We start from the raw sequence: 21,137 nt of genomic DNA on the forward strand, positions 1-21,137 counted from the left end.
CTACCATATCACAAGCAGCTAGAATCAACCACAATATACATGTACATGTACCATCTCTGCCCTCACACTGTGAGGGCAGAGATGGTACATGTATATTGTGGTTCAGGTACCCATTTACTCCTGGGTGGAGAGAAGCAATGCGTGACAAAGTGCCTTGCCCAAGGGCACACGCACTATAACCCCAGGCAGGACTCGAACCCACAACCTGCAGCTAATTACCCGAAGACCACAAATGTAATGCTCTAGACCACGAGGCCACAGCACTTGCACTATTGGTGCCATTTACTCTTGGTATATAAAGTCTGTTGACAATTTAAAATACAGGTACATAAATGTCGTAGCAATCTAGATGCTCAAAGGATCGGGACGCAAATGACAAACAAACGTTGGCAAAACAGAAAGAAATAAAGATGTTGTAAATGTTATACAGCTAGGTTTTTATTTATGTACAAATGGCCATTTAGTTACAAAAATACAAACCTTTTTACACATTAAGCAAATCTCAACCGTCAATAAATACATGTAAGTTACATATCAAACTGTTCCACATGACGTCATTATAAGTGGCAGGCATGGTTCTTAACCCAAATTCGTCAAGGGTGAATACTTTTTGGAGACCTGAACTCAAACTATAGGATATTTTGTTGTTGAAAGTTTATGGTTTGGATTTTGGGTCTGTGTAAGTGCTTGGTAGATCACTCCACAGAAAATGCCTGAACGCCTTTTTATCCATGGTTCATCCAAAACATGTAACTTTTCTAGCTGAACCCTCTTATTGTGTCCACCACATCTCCAAAAGGCCAACGAAATAGACTGATCCATTCAGACCCGCACCTTGACTCCCCGCACCCTGACCAATCACAGTCATGATTTTAATGTCCGACATGTCTGCAGGTATAGGCCTTTTCTCACTTTCTCACTAGACAAATTTGAGGGTTGACGCAGGGTTGAAAACATGCGAGGTTTCACACTTGAAAAATGTCAACCCAGCGCCAACCCTGCGTCAACCCAGAGATTGATTTCTCCCCGGGTTGAACTCAACCCTGCTCCAGGCCAGGATTGAAATTTTCAACCAGAGTTGAAACTCTTTTCAGGGATTAAAACAGTAGTAACTGAGCGAAATAAGCTCAGTTTGACGAAACAAGTATGAAACGACGCGGGGTTGAAAAATCAAAAACTCAATCTGGGGTGGCACTGGGCTGGCCCAAGGTTGAGTTCAACCTGGGTTGAGAGGCTCTAGTGTGAAAAGGTCTTATGAGTGGGCTTAGTCGATCGGTCCAATAGTGGGGCTCAATGACTTCAATCCTGGTTAACACTTTCCCACATGCAGTTCAGTTTCTGCTCCACGTAATAGTCGAACACGCGGCATTTTCTACACGTTTTAATTCCGCAGCGGTAGCTGACCGTCTTCCCTGCCGAATCCCTCCCGCGGCAGTATTTGAGCCCGCACGGGTACCAGCCGATGCAGATCGGTAACCGGCAGACGCACGCGGCACCCGTATCTTTGGTCTCGTCGCAGCGGGAGGTTGTGAACAGCGGGAAGCTGTGAGTGGCTTCCAGCCGAGACGTGTAGGTGAGATTGTTTCCTGGTCAAAGAAAAATGGAAAAACAGTAAGAAAGGTTGGGAGAGCTGGGGGAGACCACTTGGAGGGACATTTGAATGCATCACCAACGACGCTGGCCGCTCACGCGAAGACGCTATTGTTTTGTGCACATTCAGAATTAACCCTACCCCTCCAGGGTATTTTGGCTAGAAACCCTGCCTAACGCAGCAACATGCATCACTTGTCTAAAATGACAAGCCTGCCCAGTGCAGCAAGATCCATCAGGTCAAAAGTCTCAAGGCAAAACTGCCTCAGAGTCTGTGGTCACCGAATGCAGCAGGATACAACTGTGGCATTATTCAATGGAATTAGCTCTCATTGTTTTAGAAGCGGCCATTCATGCACTGGTGCTGATGGCTTCATGCATCAACAGGCTTTTCCACCTGATGCACTGTGTTGCGTCTGGCAGGGTTAAATAAGTTGAGAGTACTGTAGTTTGCGCTATACGTGCCAAAACCAGTACGCGTACCGTATGTGTCCTGTCCACTTCGCCCTCCAAAGTGGTATAAAAGCGCCCTCTCTTGTTCCCGCACAGAGCCAATACACTCTGGCGTCAAGGTATATTCACCTGCAGCCCAGGCCTTCAAATCCGAGTCCCTGGTGAAGATACGACCTTTGGCCTCAGAGCAGACGTTGAAGACCCAGGGGCTGAACCGTGAGGCCTGGCCCAGGTCCACCCCTAGGTTCATGATCAGTCGCTCCTCCCCTTTGTCCTCCTCTGGGTTCCGTATCGTGCCGGGGTTTTTCTGTCGAGTTCAGAGAAGGAAAGATGGTAAAATAAATGACTGGTGTTCCAATAAGCCAGTTCAGTATCTCGATGAAGTAGTCCATGTCAAAGGTCATTCGGGATAAAATTGCTGATGTGATGATATGCGATGTTACGCGGACACCCATTCTGCTTGTAATTAACACGCGAGCGTCGTGCGCCCGGCTCCGCGCGCGTTCATGCGCCTTTGATTAGTGTCGATTATCCAGAATGACCTGTGACACATATCATTGTGCGCATGCGCAATTCTAGCAAGCTGAATCTTTCGGAAGATGGGAATAAACACATGGAAAGTTTGACATCTCAATAAAAAACAATTTGAGTGACTACATGTACATGTGTTCTGTAAAAGATTGACTGTTAGAGTCCACTGGAACCCCTCCAGAACCTAATCAATGCAAGTCAACGAATAAAGTTAGCCTGGGAAAGAATGTTGCAACCTGACGCTACATCAGCGGTTGTGTACAAAGTCTATGGAAAGTCAAGAAAATTGTCTTAGTATTTATTAACAAAACTGGAAATGTTTCTCAGTCCCAGATTCATGTCTTAACATCATTTTTGCAATTACTGACCTTCTTTGAGATGATATATGAAGAAAAAAGCAGCGTCAGGTTGCAACATTCTTTCCTTAGCGTGTTTGAAACCTCAGACGCGTGTCAATGTGTATCTGACTGTCTAATGTGGTAATTTGGTACATGTACCAGCTCTACCCTCACTTTCAGCAGAGCAAGGTATTCCACATTACATCTGCTGGAACATTTCTGGTTATTACCATTGTTCGTACATAAACATACATTTATAACACCTCGCCCACAGATTCTGTGTCTTGATTGGCCGAGAGCGAGTCACATGTTACTTTCTAATTTTGCTATCTTTCTGTGCACGGCCAAAAGTACTATACCCGTAGCAACCAAAGTACTATACCATTAGCAACCAAAGTACTATTTCCACGGCGCGGTATTTGTGTGCAAATGGATGCTGGTGTGCGTGTTGCGTGTACTGTTCCAAAGAGAGCGCGCCGCAGACTTGGGTACATACATTTCGTGAAGGGGTAGTTTGGAAGAGAGAAATACATTTTCCACCAATTTTGTATTGAAATTGAAGTTTATTTCAACTGTGTTCAGATTTAAATAATTTAAAATATTAAAATCAAGCAGAATCTGTGGGTGAAGTGTTATAAAACAAATATTGGATGCTTTATCTCGTGGTAAAGTAAAACTAGCCTCCCTCGGTGATCCATGGACCATTCTATTTTCCCGAGGCGAATAGAATGTCCATGGATCACCTCGGGAGGCTAGTTTTACTACACCACTCGAAGCATTCAATATTTGTATAATATCTTCAACTCACAGAACAATCTCTGTTTTCTACACACAGTTAATTAGGCCGAGGGAATGAAAGTCATAAAATACCGTCCTGCTGATTTTGAAAAACAATGAGGCTTTTTTTCATTATTCATTATTCTGAAGCACTAACCAGAATCAGGTAAAATCACACTGATAGGTATAATGTAAACAGCTCTTTATATGCAGTATACATGTACACATAAAATGTTCGGATGGCAAATTGCATGATGTCACTACGTAGACATTAAGAAAGTGTTTGGGAAAACGGCCACAGGCAGTCGTTGGTATCATGCAGTGCTAGTGCTGGTAACCGTGCGCTAAACATGTACATTGAATGCACGTATTGTATACGTACCGCGTGTTCACCGTACTCTGTACGCATGGGCAGATTGGGTTTCGCGCAAATGTGGTACACAGAATACGACTATTCTGCGTTAAATCATGAAAAAATTTGGCAGCACCTTTAAGCACATGCGGGCGGTGGACGGTATTCTATGACTTTCATTCCCTCGGCCTTAACTGCTGCGATATGGGACATGTTTTTTGGTCCGACAGGCTTTACCTGTCGTAGTTTGGACATTGCATCTGCCGAGATAAACTCCGACTTGATGAACTTGAAGATGAAGCACATCGTTTGGTACTGGCTCTCGTCTGCTCTCTCCTCCTCCCCGAGAACAATCATCTTAAAAATCTGCACTTCCTGAAAAAAAAAAATCAATATACACTAGTATAATCATGTTTCTCTGTGTTTAAACTTAAATTTTATGGTACAACTACTAGTGCTATAAACGTCCGGTTATAACTGGCCCAACTAACTTATGTTTACATGAACTGCATCATCTCAAGCCTCACACTAAACAGTACAAACTAAGATTCTTTCAATGTTTGTTTGATGAAAGTCGAATGCAGTATTTTTGGCGATCGTGTAGTGTAGGGCCCCTATTTTGTTTTGATCAAATTAGATTGAAAAATGTTTTTATTGCTCAAAAATCACCTTTACAATCAAAAGCAGACTTTACCTAATTCTAGTGACACTTTTTTTTTGCAATTTTGAACAGTTTCTTGGGGTAGAAATCACGATTTTCCTGCGCGGTATGTTCCTTGCTCATGGTACATCGCGCAGTGACTGCCATCATTATTTTCGGGTTGTGTGCTGTCGCTGCACTGTCATCGTCATTTTACCCCCAAATTTCCCTCAAAAAATCAAAACTCTTGCCCGGAAAAAAATTCCGTACTACTGGGCCACCACTTTTTTCAATTGATTTTCAAGGGCAAAAAGTTGCATCCTTTTTGGTTATTCCCTAATCCCTCTACTTTCCCTATTCTCACCCTCTCCTTTCCTTTATTGTGGAGATGCCAGTAGGTGCTTTCAAAGGTATTTTTGTCAAGTATTTTGCGTGATTTTTGTGGTGAACTTTGAAATTGTGACACTGACAATACTTCCTTAGTGGGACGCTAGTACGACAGACCAACATCTGAAATGTCAAAAAAGGAGTTCTACTAGCGCCCCAGTTAGTGGGACTACATTTTTCCTAATTTTTTTTTTTCGCGTTACCGAGGCTTCCTGGATTCCTCTTGGGGTGAAATCACAAGGTGAGGTGAAAATTGATGTGTTTGGCGGCATGCAGGTAAGTGGTGATCCAGTATGGAATTTTTTCCTATGCATGAAATCATCTAGCCCCACTAGTGTGGCCGTCGGTATGCTGCGCTGAACCTACATGTAAGGCCACACACCGTGGTACCGCGCGCTACTGAGGACGAAGTTTTCATAAAATTCAGGGCAGTTTCTTACATTCTCAGTTTCTTACTTTCTTATGGTTGTATTCTATGATGTCTCACCTATCACTTCTGGGATGCTTAGGTCTAATGATGTTCCATTTTCCGAGATATTCTTCAATCTTTCTGGAGCCCATATGCACTCGTGAAACGTCTGGTGGTGGCAGCCATTTTGAATGTGACAAGAGATGACCTCAAGCTGTGACGTCGCGTTTATGCAAATTGCTTGTCGAGCGCGCGAGGGCGCGAGTTGCAAATGCGACGGCTGTTTCCTGTGCCGTAGATCCTGAATAGAGATCGGTGCACGTGGCCCCCTGACGATAAATGCATGGTACAGGAAACAGCCGTCGCATTTGCAACTCGCGCCCTTGCGCGCTCGACAAGCAATTTGCATACACGGTGTGTGGCCTTAGGTTCAGCGCAGCATACCGACGGCCACACTAGTGGGGCTAGAAATCATCTTACTCTTACTACTAAAAAATACTAGCTGCTTAGCACTTAGGCCCTAAAGTTAAACAAATGTATTCCCACGTTTTCATGTTTCACATGGCAGTGGATACAAAAAGCTGAAAATAAAAGTGAAAAATGGGCATAGTTCAGTCAGCCATGTCAGCTATTTAAACTTTTTTTTTTTCCAATTGGGCATGTTGGGCAATGTTGGGGGGGGGGGGAAGGGGCGGGGGTATTTAAACCTGTTATTTTTGTTATTGTTAAATCGTACACAATTGAATAATAGTTACAGAAAACAATCACTCAGCAAACTTGCAAAATACACATGAAATCATTGCAAAATACATTCATGAAATCATATTCAGTCCAAAAAATTGAGCAATAGTACATAATACGGACAGCTTACCGATTTAAAATCGATCAACATGCTCAACAATGTTCCATCCAATTTCTGAAATTTCAAAGAGATTGTGTTCTCCGCTGGGTTCCCGTGTAACGACTCCTGGATCAAATCACCGCCTTTGTTTTTCACATTGATGACAAGCTGACATGATACTATACTGATACAAGTAAGTGTGACAAAAAGTTGGGCAAGAATAACTGGACAAGAAAACCTCAACTCCGAAAATTGGTTTTGACGCAATTCCTTTTTCTTCCGGACGGACGCCATCTTGTTTTGATCATACCTAGAAATAATTGCCTATAGAGGGCGTATTTTCAAGTCGTAACATTTTACCACTAGGGATGTAAATTGTCTTAACCCAAATCTTTTGAAAAAGAAACAGGAACTATGTACTTTTTCTTGTAAAAGTCAATTTAATTATTATAAAAGAAATGCTTCATTCAAAATATCCCTGTAGTTACGTTTAATTTGTCCTGAAAAATTACTAACATGTTATGGACCTACAAAAGCACCACCCTCGGTGATAATGGAATAACCACAGTTGCACGGTCTCTTTGCAATAACCATCTACGAAGGTGCACCGTTCTCGTCCTGAGCTAAGGCCTAATCCGGCGACGTGTACCCTTTCTGGATACCATCCAAATTTGCTTTTTGCATCAAACCGTAGTTGAATATCTCTAGTGTCAGAAATGGCCTCCACTTCTGAGCTTGCTTGCGTCTACAGCGCCCTGATCCTTCACGATGATGAAGTCCCCATCACGGTAAGTTGGTTGCAACACATGTGTATTACAAAACCACACTGCAAGGAGGGGGGGGGGGGGGGGGCAGTTTGGTGGATAACACCCGTGAAAGGGGGGGGGGGGGGGCAGTTTTTCAGGTTTGTAGGATAACACCAGTGAGGGGGAGGGGGGGGCACTTTGGAGGATAACACCAGTGAAGGGGGGGGGAGGGGAGCGGAGCAACTATAGAATGCAGGGCCACGCCGAAGCAAGGTTTTTTATTTTGCCTGGAGGCGTGGATGGAATAGGAGTAATAGATATGCAAACCTGCAAAAAGTGCTAAGTACAGCGAAGGAAGCTTCTCATGAAGGATCGGAAGGGAGGGCGTGCTTGTAAATGTGTTGGGGGCACTGTCTGGAGTGGCGGAGGCGCGGAGTCTTGGAGTCGCAGAATCGCGGAGACGCGGGGCACTGGAGTGGCCGCAGTGGCGGAGGCGCGGAGTCGCGGAGTCGCAGAGACGCGCGCCGATAGAGGGCGCAATTCTCGGCGGAATTTTTTTGAGAACGAAGCATCCATATCCATTTTAAATGGGCGCGCAAATTAGGAAGGGAGGAGGGCGACGGGGCACTGTCTGGAGTGGCGGAGGCGCGGAGTCTTGGAGTCGCAGAATCGCTTTAAATGGGCGCGCAAATTAGGAAGGGAGGAGGGCGACGGGGCACTGTCTGGAGTGGCGGAGGCGCGGAGTCTTGGAGTCGCAGAATCGCGGAGACGCGGGGCACTGGAGTGGCGGCGGAGGCGCGGAGTCGCGGAGTCGCAGAGACGCGCACCGACAGAGGGCGCAATTCTCGCGGCTCCACGACTCCACGATCGATTTTCGGAGGTAGGTCGACTGCGGTTCCACGCCTCCACGCAGCCGTACGGAGGCGCGGATGTAGAGTAAAGTGGCCCTGCATTCTATAGTTGTACCAGGGGAGCACTTTGGAGGATAACACCAGTGAAGGGGGGGAGCACTTTGGAGGATAACACCCGTGAAGGGGGGGGGGGGTAGTTTAGAGGATAACAGGCACAATTGCAAAATACCCCGCCACTCGATCTATCCACCTCATAACCGGCTACGAGGTCACGGTTGGTTGACCTCAATAAACATCATCAGCGCTACTTGTATGTCATGTATGTACATGTACTATGCGTCATGCTTCATTGCACTCCCACTTCGTAACCGCGTAGCCGCCAACAGGGTACAGTCGGCTCCCGTTATAACGAGGTCCGATGGACTTTCACAATACTGTCGTTATAGCCGGAACCTCGCTAAAACCGGAGCGCAGTTTTCCCCATTCGTTGTGCACAAGGTACGGTACAAGTGCGTGCGTGTTTTAATCGTGTAACGCACGTCCGAAGACATGAAAAGATGGTCATTTGTTGGTATGTTCGTCTGTTAATAATGTATATTAAATATTTAACTGATGGTGATGAATAAATGAAATAAATAAAATACCTTTGAGGGAACATTGTTCAATATTTGAGGACCTGAATCCGGAGGAAAAGGCATCATCGCTGAGAAGAATCAGGCAAGTAGGTCACTCGCACAAATCGTGCCGAGTGACATTTTGCTTTCATTTTGCATTTGCTGGAATCGGGCAAGAGAGGGCGCCAATACATGCATTACTTCCGGGTTTTAATGACTCCTGATCCTTAGATGCCTTTTGGTTGTTGACTTTTTGGAACAGTTGGGTATTATTTTTTCTGAAGGGATTCTTTGAAATTGTAATTATTTCGGTTAACTATAGCGCACATTCGTGCCAAGTGACATTTTGCTTTCGTTTTGCATTTGCTGGAATCGGGCAAGAGAGGGCGCTAATATTACTTCAGGGTTTAAGTGTCTCCATGTGTAATTTCGCAGCAATTGGTGATTATTGTTCGTCGGGAGGGATTCTTTTAAGATAATAATAATAAATAAACAAAAGTAATAATTTTGGATTAAAATTTGTACAATGTATATGTGGTGGGGCGTTTGAAGATCTTGGAAACCTGTTTTCATTGGGATTGTTTTTTCGGCGGGGCCGGAGGGGTTCTTAATTTGTTTAAGATTTTATTTTTTTATTCGTTCGGATTCTTTTTTGGGGGTGGGAACCACGGTATGTTTTAAACTTTATTTTTTGAAGACAGACTGAATTATCTCTTTTTGGAAGTTGTGGTGGCTCTGAAAAGAGCCGTTTGTTTTGTGATGCTGTGTTCTTTACTTCGTATTTTTTTTTATAGCCACAAGCCAACAATTATAGGGAGCAATTACGCACCCGATGTTCGGGCGGTAGTACTAAAGGCTATTCCTTACAAATACAATGTTGACACTTAACTCCTGAGCGCCCCCTATTGTTAGTTTGTAATAATATAGAAACGTGGTACCGCAGTCGTAAGCAAACTTCAAACCTGGTCACGCTAAGGGAAACCGCAGCGGGGGATTAGCGACTACCAGCGGTCCACTGTGCCGATTATCACAGTCCCATTGAATTTATTTATAAAGATCGGTGAGATGAAATAACGTTGGGTTGAAGTCTTTACAAAGGTACATTGATGGGTGAAGCTTAAAGGGAATATACATCATTTGCTTTTGCTGTAATTTTCAGAAATGGATGGAATTGGGGGGTTGGAAATATATGGCAAATATAGTTACACTGACTTTTTCGAGGTTTTGGGTTCGAAAATGCTATAAAAACCAAGAAAAAACAATCATTTTCCTGTAGTCTGGTTCCCTGACTCCATTTAAGAAGAAACACAGCAGTTTACATATATTGGTGAATTGTAAGGTCAGGGAACCAGTCTAGCTGGCTTGTACCCGTTCATAGGTGTGTAATCGATTGCAAATAAGTGCGATGGTCAACTGGGGCCAGTATTTGAAAAAAGCCAGCTTTTTCCAACGCTGATCGGCCGATCAGCGTTGGAAATTGATACAAAAATACCACTTTTCTTGAAAATGACAGTATACCAGGTGCCATGATTGTACAGGATGCTTTACACTGTCATTCACTTACAGTCCAGCAAGGTATTTCAAAACGATTTGGTAGTTTTATTTTTTGATGTTTGCAAATGTTGTATTTTCCCTTTAAGTGTGTTGCTTGAATTGGAAGACGGGAGCATGATACCCGTTTCGGGACAAAAGGTCTGTCGTTGACAAGCTGCAATGCCCGTAGTTTTGAAAAGATGTCGCTGTAAATGGGTTGAGAACAATGCTTTTCCTCGCATTGGGTCAGCCAAAATCGTCGTAATATCCGAAGTCTCGTTATGTCCGTGCACGTAATAACCAAATATTTCCCCATAGTAATGTACACAAATTGATCGGGACTGGGAGAATGTGCTCGTTACATCCGGGTTATCGTTATGACCGAGCTCGTTATAACGGGAGTCGACTGTAGTTGGTTTGGACTTAGAATTTTTCAGCAACTCCCATTCCTTTTGTGTTGCTTCGTTCTCAAATAATGGACCCCCACTCAGTATCCACGTAGCTGGCATGGACTTGATTTGTTTCTTTTCCAGCTAGCCATGGGGCTCTGCTTTCAAAGAGCCCAATAGTTCTAGGGGTAAGTTGAGATATAACATCCACAACCGCCAAAGTACCAGTAGCATCTGAAATTCTGAATACTACATTCTGTCAAAATCTTTTGTTTCCCCCATAGGCCGACAAAATCAGCAATCTGATCAAAGCTGCCGGTGTGAGCGTGGAGCCGTTCTGGCCAGGCCTGTTTGCCAAGACCCTGGAGGGGCAAGACATCAAGAGTCTCCTGGCCAACGTGGGCAGCCCATCAGCCGGACCCGCGGTGGGCGGAGGCGCTGCCCCTGCCCAGGAAGCTGCTGGTAAGACCCACGAGGCCGATTGCATGGACCTGCTCTACACAGAAATATACATAGTCTTGGCCCAAGGCGCTAATGATCGATACTGGATGGTGCATAGTGCGCCCTCTAATGGCACAACAATTAGACCAGCGGGCCTACTCGCACTAACGTCTTGGCCATTTCGTATCAGCGGTTTAAGTTTTTCTTTATTTTCTACGTATGCTTTTCTACGGAACCAATCAGCAATCAAGAAATAGTTCAAAGGCACTCTCAACGGTTGTAACCACGTACGGTGACGGTGACCCAGCATCATATCGCTTTCCTAGGGAACAATCAGCGATCGAGAAGTAGTTCAAAGGTTCGCCTTACGGTTGTAAACATTCGCGACGCAGTGATACGGGGCGCCAAGGCGCGACTACTGCGGCAAATGGGAACCGCTGTTTTGTTCAAACTTATACAGACGGTCTAATTTACATAAAATGGCCACACCCCCATTGCTACGAAATAACCAAAACGTCAGTGGGAGAACGTAAAAATCAATTTTGTAAGTGGCAACATTGCAGCTATCGCTCTACAGTTAACCCTTACTCTCTGAGGGTAGTTTACTGCATGTCAGTTGGTTATGCCAATGCCCTCCAGCTGCAGTTTTTTGGCAGATAACAAGTCTTAACAGTGAAGGCTCCAATTGGCAGGAGTTGGAGGCCCTGGAGGGTGCCTGATACTGACCAGCTGGGGGCACTCACTTTGTTATCAGAGGACTCTCATTGTTCTCTGTGGCATGTATTGGAGTGCCTGTCCAGTTACCCTTGAAATGACATGGCAGATATTGGAGGGCCATGCAAAAAACATAGGAGATTTTCTTGAGGCACATATTGGCATGCATTGGAGGGTCAAGTAGGGTAAGGGTTAAAGCATACATTGTAGCTGCATCAAGTTACATAGACAGTCACAGCCCGGCAATCCTGCTTTTTGTACACTGGGAGCTCTTAAATGATGAAACAGTCGTTTGACTTAACCCTAACCCTGCCAGACGCATCACAGTGCAGCAGGTGGAAAAGTCTGGTGCACTTTGATTGAAAATGCTACCAACACCAGTGCATAAACCGGCCACTTCTGAGACACTGAGGGCTAGTCTCATAGAACAATGCCAGAGTTGTATCCTGCTGCGTTGGGGGACCACAGACTCTGAGGCAGTTTGGCCTTGAGACTTTTGACCTGATGGATCTTGCTACACTGGGCAGGCTTGTCATTTTGACAAGTGTTGCATGTTGCTGCGTTTGGCAGGGTTTCAAGCCAATATACCCTGGAGGGTTAGAGTTAAAGGACAACTTGGCACAGAATGTATGTTTACAACATGTACTACATTCATTTATAATTTAGAGATTTGAGTGTGCGTGTGTGTGGTTTTTTTTCTATTCAGCTGACGAGAAGAAAGAGGAGAAGAAAGAAGAAGAAGAGGAGGAATCTGATGATGACATGGGATTCGGTGAGTAGCCCCACCCCTTCAGCGTTGTGATTGAGTCCATCACAAGTCCTCACAAGACTTGTACGCCATCAGCCTGGGGGTTTGGTCGGTATCAAATGAGGGGAAAAATGCTGATTGCAATTTTTGGCAAGGTATGCACCCCTGTAGTTGGAAAATATGCGATAGCATTGCAGCGGTTCCAACATTTTGGGTGCAATCACTGTTAAAAACAAGTGGCAGCCAAAACATGCGTGTTACCACATTTAATTGATCCAGTTACAAGCGTATTGGCAGCCATTTTGAAAAAAAAAATAAAATTGATCAGGCCAAAAAAAAAAATAAGGCGGTCTCTGGTCAGCGCGCGCTTCGATTTTAATCATGTGCGTCAATCTTTTTTTTTTTCCCAAAATGTTCCGCGGTAGCTCCAACAGTGCCCTCTATTTCCGCACCTCCTCAATTTTTTTTTACCAAAGAACAAGGAATGGGAAATTGCACCAAGGCAAATGATCGAGAGCACCAAGGCAAATTATGGAGGACACCAATGTACATGAGGACCCCAAAAAAGCAAAATAGTACCCCACCTTGTCTGTACAATCCAAGCTTGAAGAAAAAAAAAAAGAAAAAACGCGTGGCCGCATCAATTCCGGAACTTTGGTCTGACCAAAGACCGAATATATTTTCTTTTGGCCTAACACTAAAAAAAAAAATGCCAACGCTCACACTACAAAGCTATCACACATTTCCCACTATAGATGTGCATACCTTGCCAAAAAAAACGCTATGAGCATTGCTCCTTTTGAGCATTTGATACCGGTGGCCCAATTTGTGTACCGGAGTAAAGCCTATTGTGATTTATTTTCTGATTGAGCGTTAAAGGGAGTATACAACATTTGCAAACATCGAAAAATAAAACTACCACGTTTTTACGAAATACCTTACTAGAATGTTGGTAAATGACAGTCTTAAGCATCCTGTAAAATTATGGCACCTGGTGTGAAGTCATTTTCAAGAAAATGGTATTTTTGTATACATTTCCAACGGTGATCGGCCGACCACCGTTGGAAAAACCTAACTATTTTTCAACTACTGCTCCAACTTTACACTTTCTTCAGTCCAAATTTTGTTTGCTATTGGTTACATGTTCATGAACGGGTGCAGGCCAGCTAGACTGGTTCCCTTACCTTACAATTTTCCGGCATCTATAAATTGATCCATTTTATCTTTAGTGGAGTCAAGGAACCAGACTACTTGAACATTTTTGTTTTTCTTGGTTTTTTCAGCATTTTCGAACACAAAACTTCAAACATGTCAGTGTAACAATATTTGATCTATTATACTAACCCCTCAAATAGTTCATTTCTGAAAATTACAGCAAAAGCCAATGATGTACATTCCCTTTAAAAACGGCATATCCCACATCACAGCAGGCAACAATCGTTTTGTTATATCGTGCCAATGAGTGAAGATGGATTCGCACGTGCTCTGAAGTGGACATTTTTTTAAGTTTTTTGTTATTGAATGAAAAATCTAAATTTTAAGATTGAAAATCTGGATGGGTGGGTCAAAACAATTTCCAAAAACAAAAAATTTAAATTTAAAAACATTAAAAATTTTAAATGGCCCCTTAGTAGTGCTCAAAGTTTCATCATTTTAAATTTGTCATGTAATTTTTCTTTTTATACAGGCTTGTTCGACTAGAATGTTTCTGCAGAGTTGCATCGCCACCCCAATGTCGTCTGCATGCTGCTACCTGCCTGGTCATAATGTGTCAAGCGAGGGGGCTGTTTACAATCTAAACCCACTCAAAGACAGGTGTTGTGATGTAGTGCATGTACATGTAAATGCAATAAAGAGAACATTCTCATTTTAAATGTAACCCGTCGTCTGGATTGATTTTCTTTTGAGGTTTTGTTTTTAATTCTTTGGTAATGTCACTTTAAGGGAACGTTTCAAAAGTCGGAATGTTTGGAATGTTCCATCAGTGAACATCGCCTGTTCCAACTGGGAACATGCCTAGGATTGCCAGGTGTTAAGCCTTGGATGTACATGTACGTGCTCGCTACTCTGGAATGGCCCGCTCCAGTAGGAAACGCGCTGGGAGAGCACAGTGTTCCTGAAAGGAACATAACTTACGGAATGGGTGTATTCCTGCTTTTGAGACGTTCCCTAAGACACATGTACATATGTGTTCCCCATAATATTTTGACTTTCACTCGAAAAAATATAAGCAAATAAATTATGGAAGTGTTTAGAATGGAAAGAAAGGACACAAAAACAGCATTATGACCTCATTTGAAAGGGCGCCCTCTAGCATTACATCAAATGAGGTTTCCTTTGTTTTTAATTTAAAAAACCATCAGCGTCCAAATTTCAGCAAATCACCCCTTGTTATTTTTTTTGTCAACCACAGGAATGCAACTTTTTCTCGGATCAGCTGATTTCCTCTTCTTTTTTAATTCCAGTGTGTGTCATTTAAAATTTAAAAAACACTGTAAAAAGTCTAGGAAAAATTTTAATTTCCTCTTTTTTGTGACTTCCCAGTTGCATGCCTGCATATAACTTTGCAAAGTTTCAAAATTATTACGTCATCAGACCGGAAGTTGCTGTAGGGAGAATTTGAAAAAGATCATTTTTTTATTGTATCATTTGATCCCTGTCTTAAAGACTTTTTATTTCAAATAATGATATCCGTTACAATGTTGACCTTTGGATCTTTAAAGGAAACATGCAGTGGAAATTCAGTGTTGCAACGCTACATACAAGATATTTATACTTTGTTTTCATTGAAAGTGACAAGAAAGTGGTAGTTTTTCAATTGTTAGCAAATCCTGTCATAAATACATGTAAGAGGGCGCGCTATTTTGCTTTTGTCACACAAGTCAAAAGTGCATAATAAACAGTACAAAAGTTCGTCCTTCAAAATTACCAACAAAAAAAGTTCTGAAGAAATAGTGGCCACTACTGCTGTCTAAACAAGCTGTTTAACATGATATACAAGTAAAAAGTGTAACTTACTCCAAGAAAATGAAAAGATGTATATATATTGTACACAAAGCTATGGAGACTACTGTTCTGCTTTGAATGACATTACGCTTTTGCTCATGAATTTGGAAATGTTCATTGGCATAAAAACTAAAATGTTGAAATTTATCCCTTTTACTGCTACAAAGGAGGTGGAAAGTCAGTTACATGGCAAAAAAAAACCTGTTTTAAATGTATATAAGTCATAAAATCCTATTTCTAATCCCATTGCATGATTCCTTTAATGCTGTGACGTCATTAAACAGGTGTTATAAATACATACACTTATATTTTCCATATTTTCATACGTTATTTTAACTTCATTAATGAAACGAACTAAATCAATATTCACTTTCCCTTTTTGGACTAATGACGTCATCAAACTAGAAACAACTTGTACGGGTACATAAAATGTATACATGCACTGAAATTTAATACATTTTTGTTGAAACAGAATCATTGGTTTTACTGGAAAGGTTAGATTTTCATGATCCTTTGTTCTGACAAAATTATTCATTACGTAACTGGGCTGTGTCTAATGAAATAATTGTCGGCCCGACCACTCTGCGTTTGTATCTCAACAAACGCCTTGACCTCTGGTAGCTTTTGTTCCAGTTAAAAACACTGCATTTGAGTGCTCAAGCTGTTTTTCGCAAAATTTGCAAATTTAGCCCCTTGTCAGTCGTGCATGAAAGTGCCAAAATGATCATGGTGTCATTTAAAGTCTAAAAGGTGTATACATCCATACATATGGAGCGATATTCCAAAAACATATACAATTTTTAATTTGGGGGATGTTAAGTGTACATGTATATTTAACAATTGTTGACTGGTGTGATATGGGATATGACGTTCGCCTCGGGTGCTATTCGCCCCGAGGTTATTTGTACCACTGTTGTCCACAGTTACATCTCTACTATTGCTGTACTTTATTTTTAATGAAATCTCGTACTATACTCCACATAACGTTTTTTTCATATGGGGTACTGTGATTTCTAATGACCATTGTCGCTTTTTAACTTAGTTCCCGGTACCCATTTTGACCGTATATACATAAGTGTGTACGTACAACGTGGTAGAGTGTCATCACTGGTTCACCAGTAATGATAGATGAGGAGTCTCTGATTGCGATAGTGATAGCGAATCATTCTGATGTCGTCCATCCACACGATGTGGGTCTCGCTTAGGTAAGGATCAAGAGCGCTGATGCTGAGTCGTACCAAACCATTGGGAGTGGCTTCAAAGATGAACTCTTTGTACCATTTTTCCTCAGCCTTTGTGTCGATCAATACTTTGAAGGGGTACTTACCTCCCTTTCCTTCGTTGAACATTTGACGGAAATTTGACACCTTTAATGGTCTCCTAGTTACTAATCTTCCCCGAAGATCATAAGCGAACAACATATTGACGTTGTGGTCGCCACGCTTTTTTATTATTATCAAATAAATTATTACATAGAATGTAAAGAATGTACATAAAAGTAGATACTGGGCCCTTCTTATGAAGTGCATTTATTAACAATGGAATCTACTTCGAGTTAAAATCCAGCAAGGCAAATGCATACAGTACACACATCAAAGCCAGATCTGGATTGGACCTATTGTCAGTGTTTCTGGGAATTGATGTCGGCCTTTTATTAAGTCTTTATCATCGCAAGTGCAATCTGTTTTACCAGATGTCATCACGGAATTACCAGTAATGATGGATGAGGAGTCTCTTATTACGAAAATCATAGCGAATCATTCTGATTTCGTCCATCCAGAGGGAGACAGTCGTGAGCAGGTCAGAATTAACAGCGGAGAGTCGTACTAGACCAAAGGCAGTGGCTGCAAAGATGAACTCTTTGTACCGTTTTTGTCCCAGGTTGATTGACACCTTGAAGGAGCACTTGCTTCCATTTCCCTCTTTAAAGGTTCGACAGACCTTGTACTCAAGCAATGCATTTTTAGTGACTAATGTTCCACGAAGATCATAAGCGAACATCATACTACGGGTTTCCAAGTGTTCTTGTATTATTATCAAATCACTCACCAAGTATGGAGTGCACAGTCGAACACACGGAAACGATATCTCCTTATGACAATCTCCGGTGTCCAGACTCCAAATGCTAATGACGTACATATCACTATTGGGGTCGGCGCTCAAACCTACGATAACCTTATCCCCAAGTCTGACTTGTGACTTTTGCCCTGGGCATTTTAGTTGATGCAAACACTCTCCGCTCCTCGCATCCCACACGTGAATGTAGTTCTCGGAGTGGGCAGCAGCCAGCAGCTTATTCCGGTAATCTATGTCACACCAGGCGTCGTTCGCTGTCAGATTATCCATTGTAAGCAGGCGTCGTTTTCCGTCTTGGACACCCCACACACACATGTAGCAAGCAAAGAAACTCATCCTCGCATAGGTACTAGCGATGATCAATTCACCGTCAAAGAACAATGACTTGAATCCCAATGGCCAGCATTCTTCCGTCACATGTAGCATCTGCCCTGTCTTTGCATCAAACACACGGACTCTCCCATCCAGACAACCCGCCACCATTACGCCATCTTTGATCTTGATCATTCCCATCGCGTGGGCTACATTCTCACGTATGACACACTGAAGGGTGTCCTTCCGAATGTCAAAGACGTGGACTGTCTCATCGGAAGAACACAGTGCCAGAAGATCCCCATCGACAATAGCATCTTTTGGGAAAGGAGTTGTGAAAGTATCGATATCTGCTAGATCCAATTTCTTGAAATGAGACCAATTTGAAGCCCAGTTTCTATTCAGATGGTAAGCTCTCATGTATACGCCTTTCCACGGCCACCTGCATGTGCCGGTTAAACTCTCTGTGTTGTCATCAGTCACGATCATTTCATTTTGGAAGGTGACGCTGTCGTGACTTGCTTCAGTAGCGCCATCAGGTGCTTGCTCGGAAGGTCCGTAGGAAGCTATCTTGGCCAGGTCTGTGGTGGTGCCGTAGTGCTCCCATCCTGCACGTTGACAGAGAGGGCGCCAAAATAAATCCTGATTGGTTGCGTCGCGTAGCCAACGGCTGCATGATGCCACGTGACACAGATCAGACGCACTAAGGTGTAGGAAAATTGTCTCTATTAAATCATCAGGCACGGCGTACATAGAAGATCCAATCGACGCAACAGAACTGCAGTGAGTCTTGGTGTCACTTTTAGAAATCTGGTTTGTAGCCATCGTAAAAGATGTCTGTAACAAATGAAACTGTCCGTTTATTTTTCAGCGACCAAGGAATCAGCTCAGCTGGTAACCTGTTTACACTTGGCACTTATTTTGTGTGCCTAGACTATTTAGTTGATATATAACGCCTGAAAAACTGTCATCTGATTGGTGATCGCTGATCACGTGTCATTGAATTATTGAACGAACCCGCGGCCAGGCTATCCTGAGTATCACCCGTTATTCACGGAGCCAAGTCTCATGTATAACGTCTGATATGTCTAACCATGCAGATATATGCAAACCGCGCGCCAGCCAATCAGAGTCGATTTTATAAAAAAAAACCGTAACGTCATTTCATTCCCAAATCAGGGCTAATGGTTTGATTGGTCAATTCGAAAGCAGTGTTTTGTAATACAGCAACAGCCGGGCACATATCACGTAACATGATGCAGAGCGCGTGACACAGGTATTTTTAAAATCTATTTCTATGACGCGCAACGGGTGAATGACCAAAGACCCGATATAAAAAAGCGCCCGCTGATTAGTCAAAATGCAGAGGTCAAGATTGTCTTGCATAATTAATCAGCGAATCTGCTCAATTGTAATGGCTTTCGACATGGTCTATTACATGGACTACTGTTCGGCCACACTACAAAAACCAGAAGTTCTATTCCATGGTAAATGGAAGTTCCATTGCACGGTCAAACTGTTAATGGCTCTGAATAATCAGATGAAAGTGATTGATTCAGGTGTTGAATAAAACAAATTAAAAATGTTTCACACTCGTGCAATATAAATAATACTTTCATATTGTGACAATGAAAGCTTCCATTCAACTCGGCTTTTCCAACATTCCATCTGCCACCTCGTTAAATTATTCCTGAAATTATTTTTACCACTGCATTCAAAAGCATTCATTGTTTGCACAATGTTATACCAGGTGATGAATCCGGCTATATATTCCTCTTACAGGAACACCATAGCTATAGGATCAGCTATCAGGTATCAATCATGGCAATAATTTCTGTCGACGTATGTATGAGATAGACAGAAAAGGAATATCAGACCAGGAAACTGCTGGCGTGGAGATTTTGTAATACGGGTATATATATTTCGTCCATGATTATAAGCAGTGGGGTGGTGGAGTTTATTACGTAAGAATGAGATATACACTCACAAAAAGTCATTCGAAACGAACCTTTCAGAAAGGAATGCTGTTCACAGATCTCTTTCACAGATATACGGTAGATAAGTCTAGTGTGATATGCTGATCACGAAAGTAAAGATAGCTGCTATCCCGCAGCTAAAAGCCATTTTGAAACGTACCTTTCAGAAAAGAATGCAGTTCACATATTTCCTTTACAGATCTGCCAGTTAAACCAATCACTCACAGGTCGCAATTCCAGCGATATGTTCAAAATGAACAACAGTTAACTGAAAGGGTACGTAACTGTATAGCTGTGCATAAGCCAGTCACTGCATACGACATGTACAATTCGGAACTGTTTTGTTTACCTGCACGTATACATACGTGAACACTGCGAGTTCAGGTGTATTGCTTCTTGTAGTGGAATAGGCCTATCCCTACATAAAAATAGCTTTAAGGTTAAACGTTCAAGTTGGTACAAAGTGTTCAAGCGATCAGCCTAGGCGCATGCGCATTGTTAAAGTGTGACTCAGTGGAGTAAACTGAGGCACGCTTCAATGAAAAGTATAAGGAATAACTTCGCTTTGAAAATAGTTTCGCTTTGACAGGTTTCGCTGCGTCACGTTCTATTTTTTCAATGTGACAGCTACCTGGCTAAGTCAGAATTATCTGTTGGTCTGGAAACCAGACTTTATTGCCTGTATATGGGCGATTCCAAGCAAACCGAGGCATGACCCCCAAAAATGAAATTCATTCCCGAGCTTGTGTTGTACTTTTAAGCTATTGTTAACATGCACATGTAAGGATCAGGATATAATATTTATTAGCCAATCCTTCATCATTTTCTGTGCAAAAAAATCAGATTACGAAAGGTGGTCTTTGATTGGAAAAAAAATCAACTTTCAATATTCAAAGTTGAAATGGTTGGTTCCTTTTACACAGAACTGGCCTAATTAAAACTATATTATACTTCGATACTTTAAGTTAAGATCTTCTCAAAACAATATCGAATTTGGGACCACGGCTCCTTATATAGAAGTTAGTGTGGGTGTAATGTTGTTGCATCATTACCCAAAAATCAAGTTTTTGATAATGCAGCCAAACGAAATTGATTCTGTATTTGCCATTTCATATTTTCCTTCTTCCCTTAGTAACAACTATTGAATTGATAACAGAAATGTAAATGATACCGAGCGTGGTGTCATCAGGAGGTGTCAAAATTGAAATGTGAGTAACCGGTAATGCGAGTATCCGGTGTAATGCGACTAACCATGTAACTTTCCATGATGATAATGAATACAAATTACGACTTTTGATTAACTGATTGACTGGGTTTTTTAAGAAATAATGTAAGCCCTTAAACAATCTTAATTGATGCAGACTAGTATTTGTAGTACACTAAAATAATTTGCATATAATCGCTTTAGCCCCC

The 21,137-nt window shown here is 42.4% G+C and overlaps 2 protein-coding genes across 2 annotated transcripts; one reads left to right on the forward strand and one right to left on the reverse strand.

Moving 5' to 3' along the window:
- Nucleotides 1-420: 420 nt before the first annotated feature.
- Nucleotides 421-6,640, reverse strand: LOC119735491 (out at first protein-like). Its single transcript, XM_038209196.1, has 4 exons — nt 6,349-6,640; nt 4,279-4,416; nt 2,173-2,350; nt 421-1,586 (listed from the first exon to the last, which is right to left on the reverse strand). Exons 1-4 carry the CDS (start codon nt 6,610-6,612, stop codon nt 1,300-1,302), a joined length of 867 nt encoding a protein of 288 aa, XP_038065124.1. The 5' UTR covers nt 6,613-6,640; the 3' UTR covers nt 421-1,299.
- Nucleotides 6,641-6,874: 234 nt separating this feature from the next.
- LOC119735492 (60S acidic ribosomal protein P1-like) lies at nt 6,875-14,233 on the forward strand. The gene is made up of 4 exons (XM_038209198.1): nt 6,875-7,106; nt 10,736-10,913; nt 12,313-12,378; nt 14,042-14,233. The coding sequence occupies exons 1-4, from the start codon at nt 7,035-7,037 to the stop codon at nt 14,053-14,055; spliced, it is 330 nt and encodes a 109-aa protein (XP_038065126.1). The 5' UTR covers nt 6,875-7,034; the 3' UTR covers nt 14,056-14,233.
- Nucleotides 14,234-21,137: the final 6,904 nt, after the last annotated feature.

Source organism: Patiria miniata, unplaced genomic scaffold (genome assembly GCF_015706575.1).
Source record: "Patiria miniata isolate m_02_andy unplaced genomic scaffold, ASM1570657v1 HiC_scaffold_29, whole genome shotgun sequence".
Taxonomy (NCBI): domain Eukaryota; kingdom Metazoa; phylum Echinodermata; class Asteroidea; order Valvatida; family Asterinidae; genus Patiria; species Patiria miniata.

Excerpts from the sequence above, each read along its gene's own strand:
- LOC119735491 (XM_038209196.1), bottom strand. The coding sequence starts at position 6,612 with ATGGCGTCCGTCCGGAAGAAAAAGGAATTGCGTCAAAACCAATTTTCG. Across the intron at positions 4,417-6,348 it reads TGTTGATCGATTTTAAATCG|GAAGTGCAGATTTTTAAGAT; the intron begins GTAAGCTGTCCG and ends TTTTTTTTTCAG. Across the intron at positions 2,351-4,278 it reads CAATGTCCAAACTACGACAG|AAAAACCCCGGCACGATACG; the intron begins GTAAAGCCTGTC and ends TGAACTCGACAG.
- LOC119735492 (XM_038209198.1), top strand. The coding sequence starts at position 7,035 with ATGGCCTCCACTTCTGAGCTTGCTTGCGTCTACAGCGCCCTGATCCTT. Across the intron at positions 7,107-10,735 it reads ATGATGAAGTCCCCATCACG|GCCGACAAAATCAGCAATCT; the intron begins GTAAGTTGGTTG and ends TTTCCCCCATAG. Across the intron at positions 10,914-12,312 it reads CCCTGCCCAGGAAGCTGCTG|CTGACGAGAAGAAAGAGGAG; the intron begins GTAAGACCCACG and ends TTTTCTATTCAG.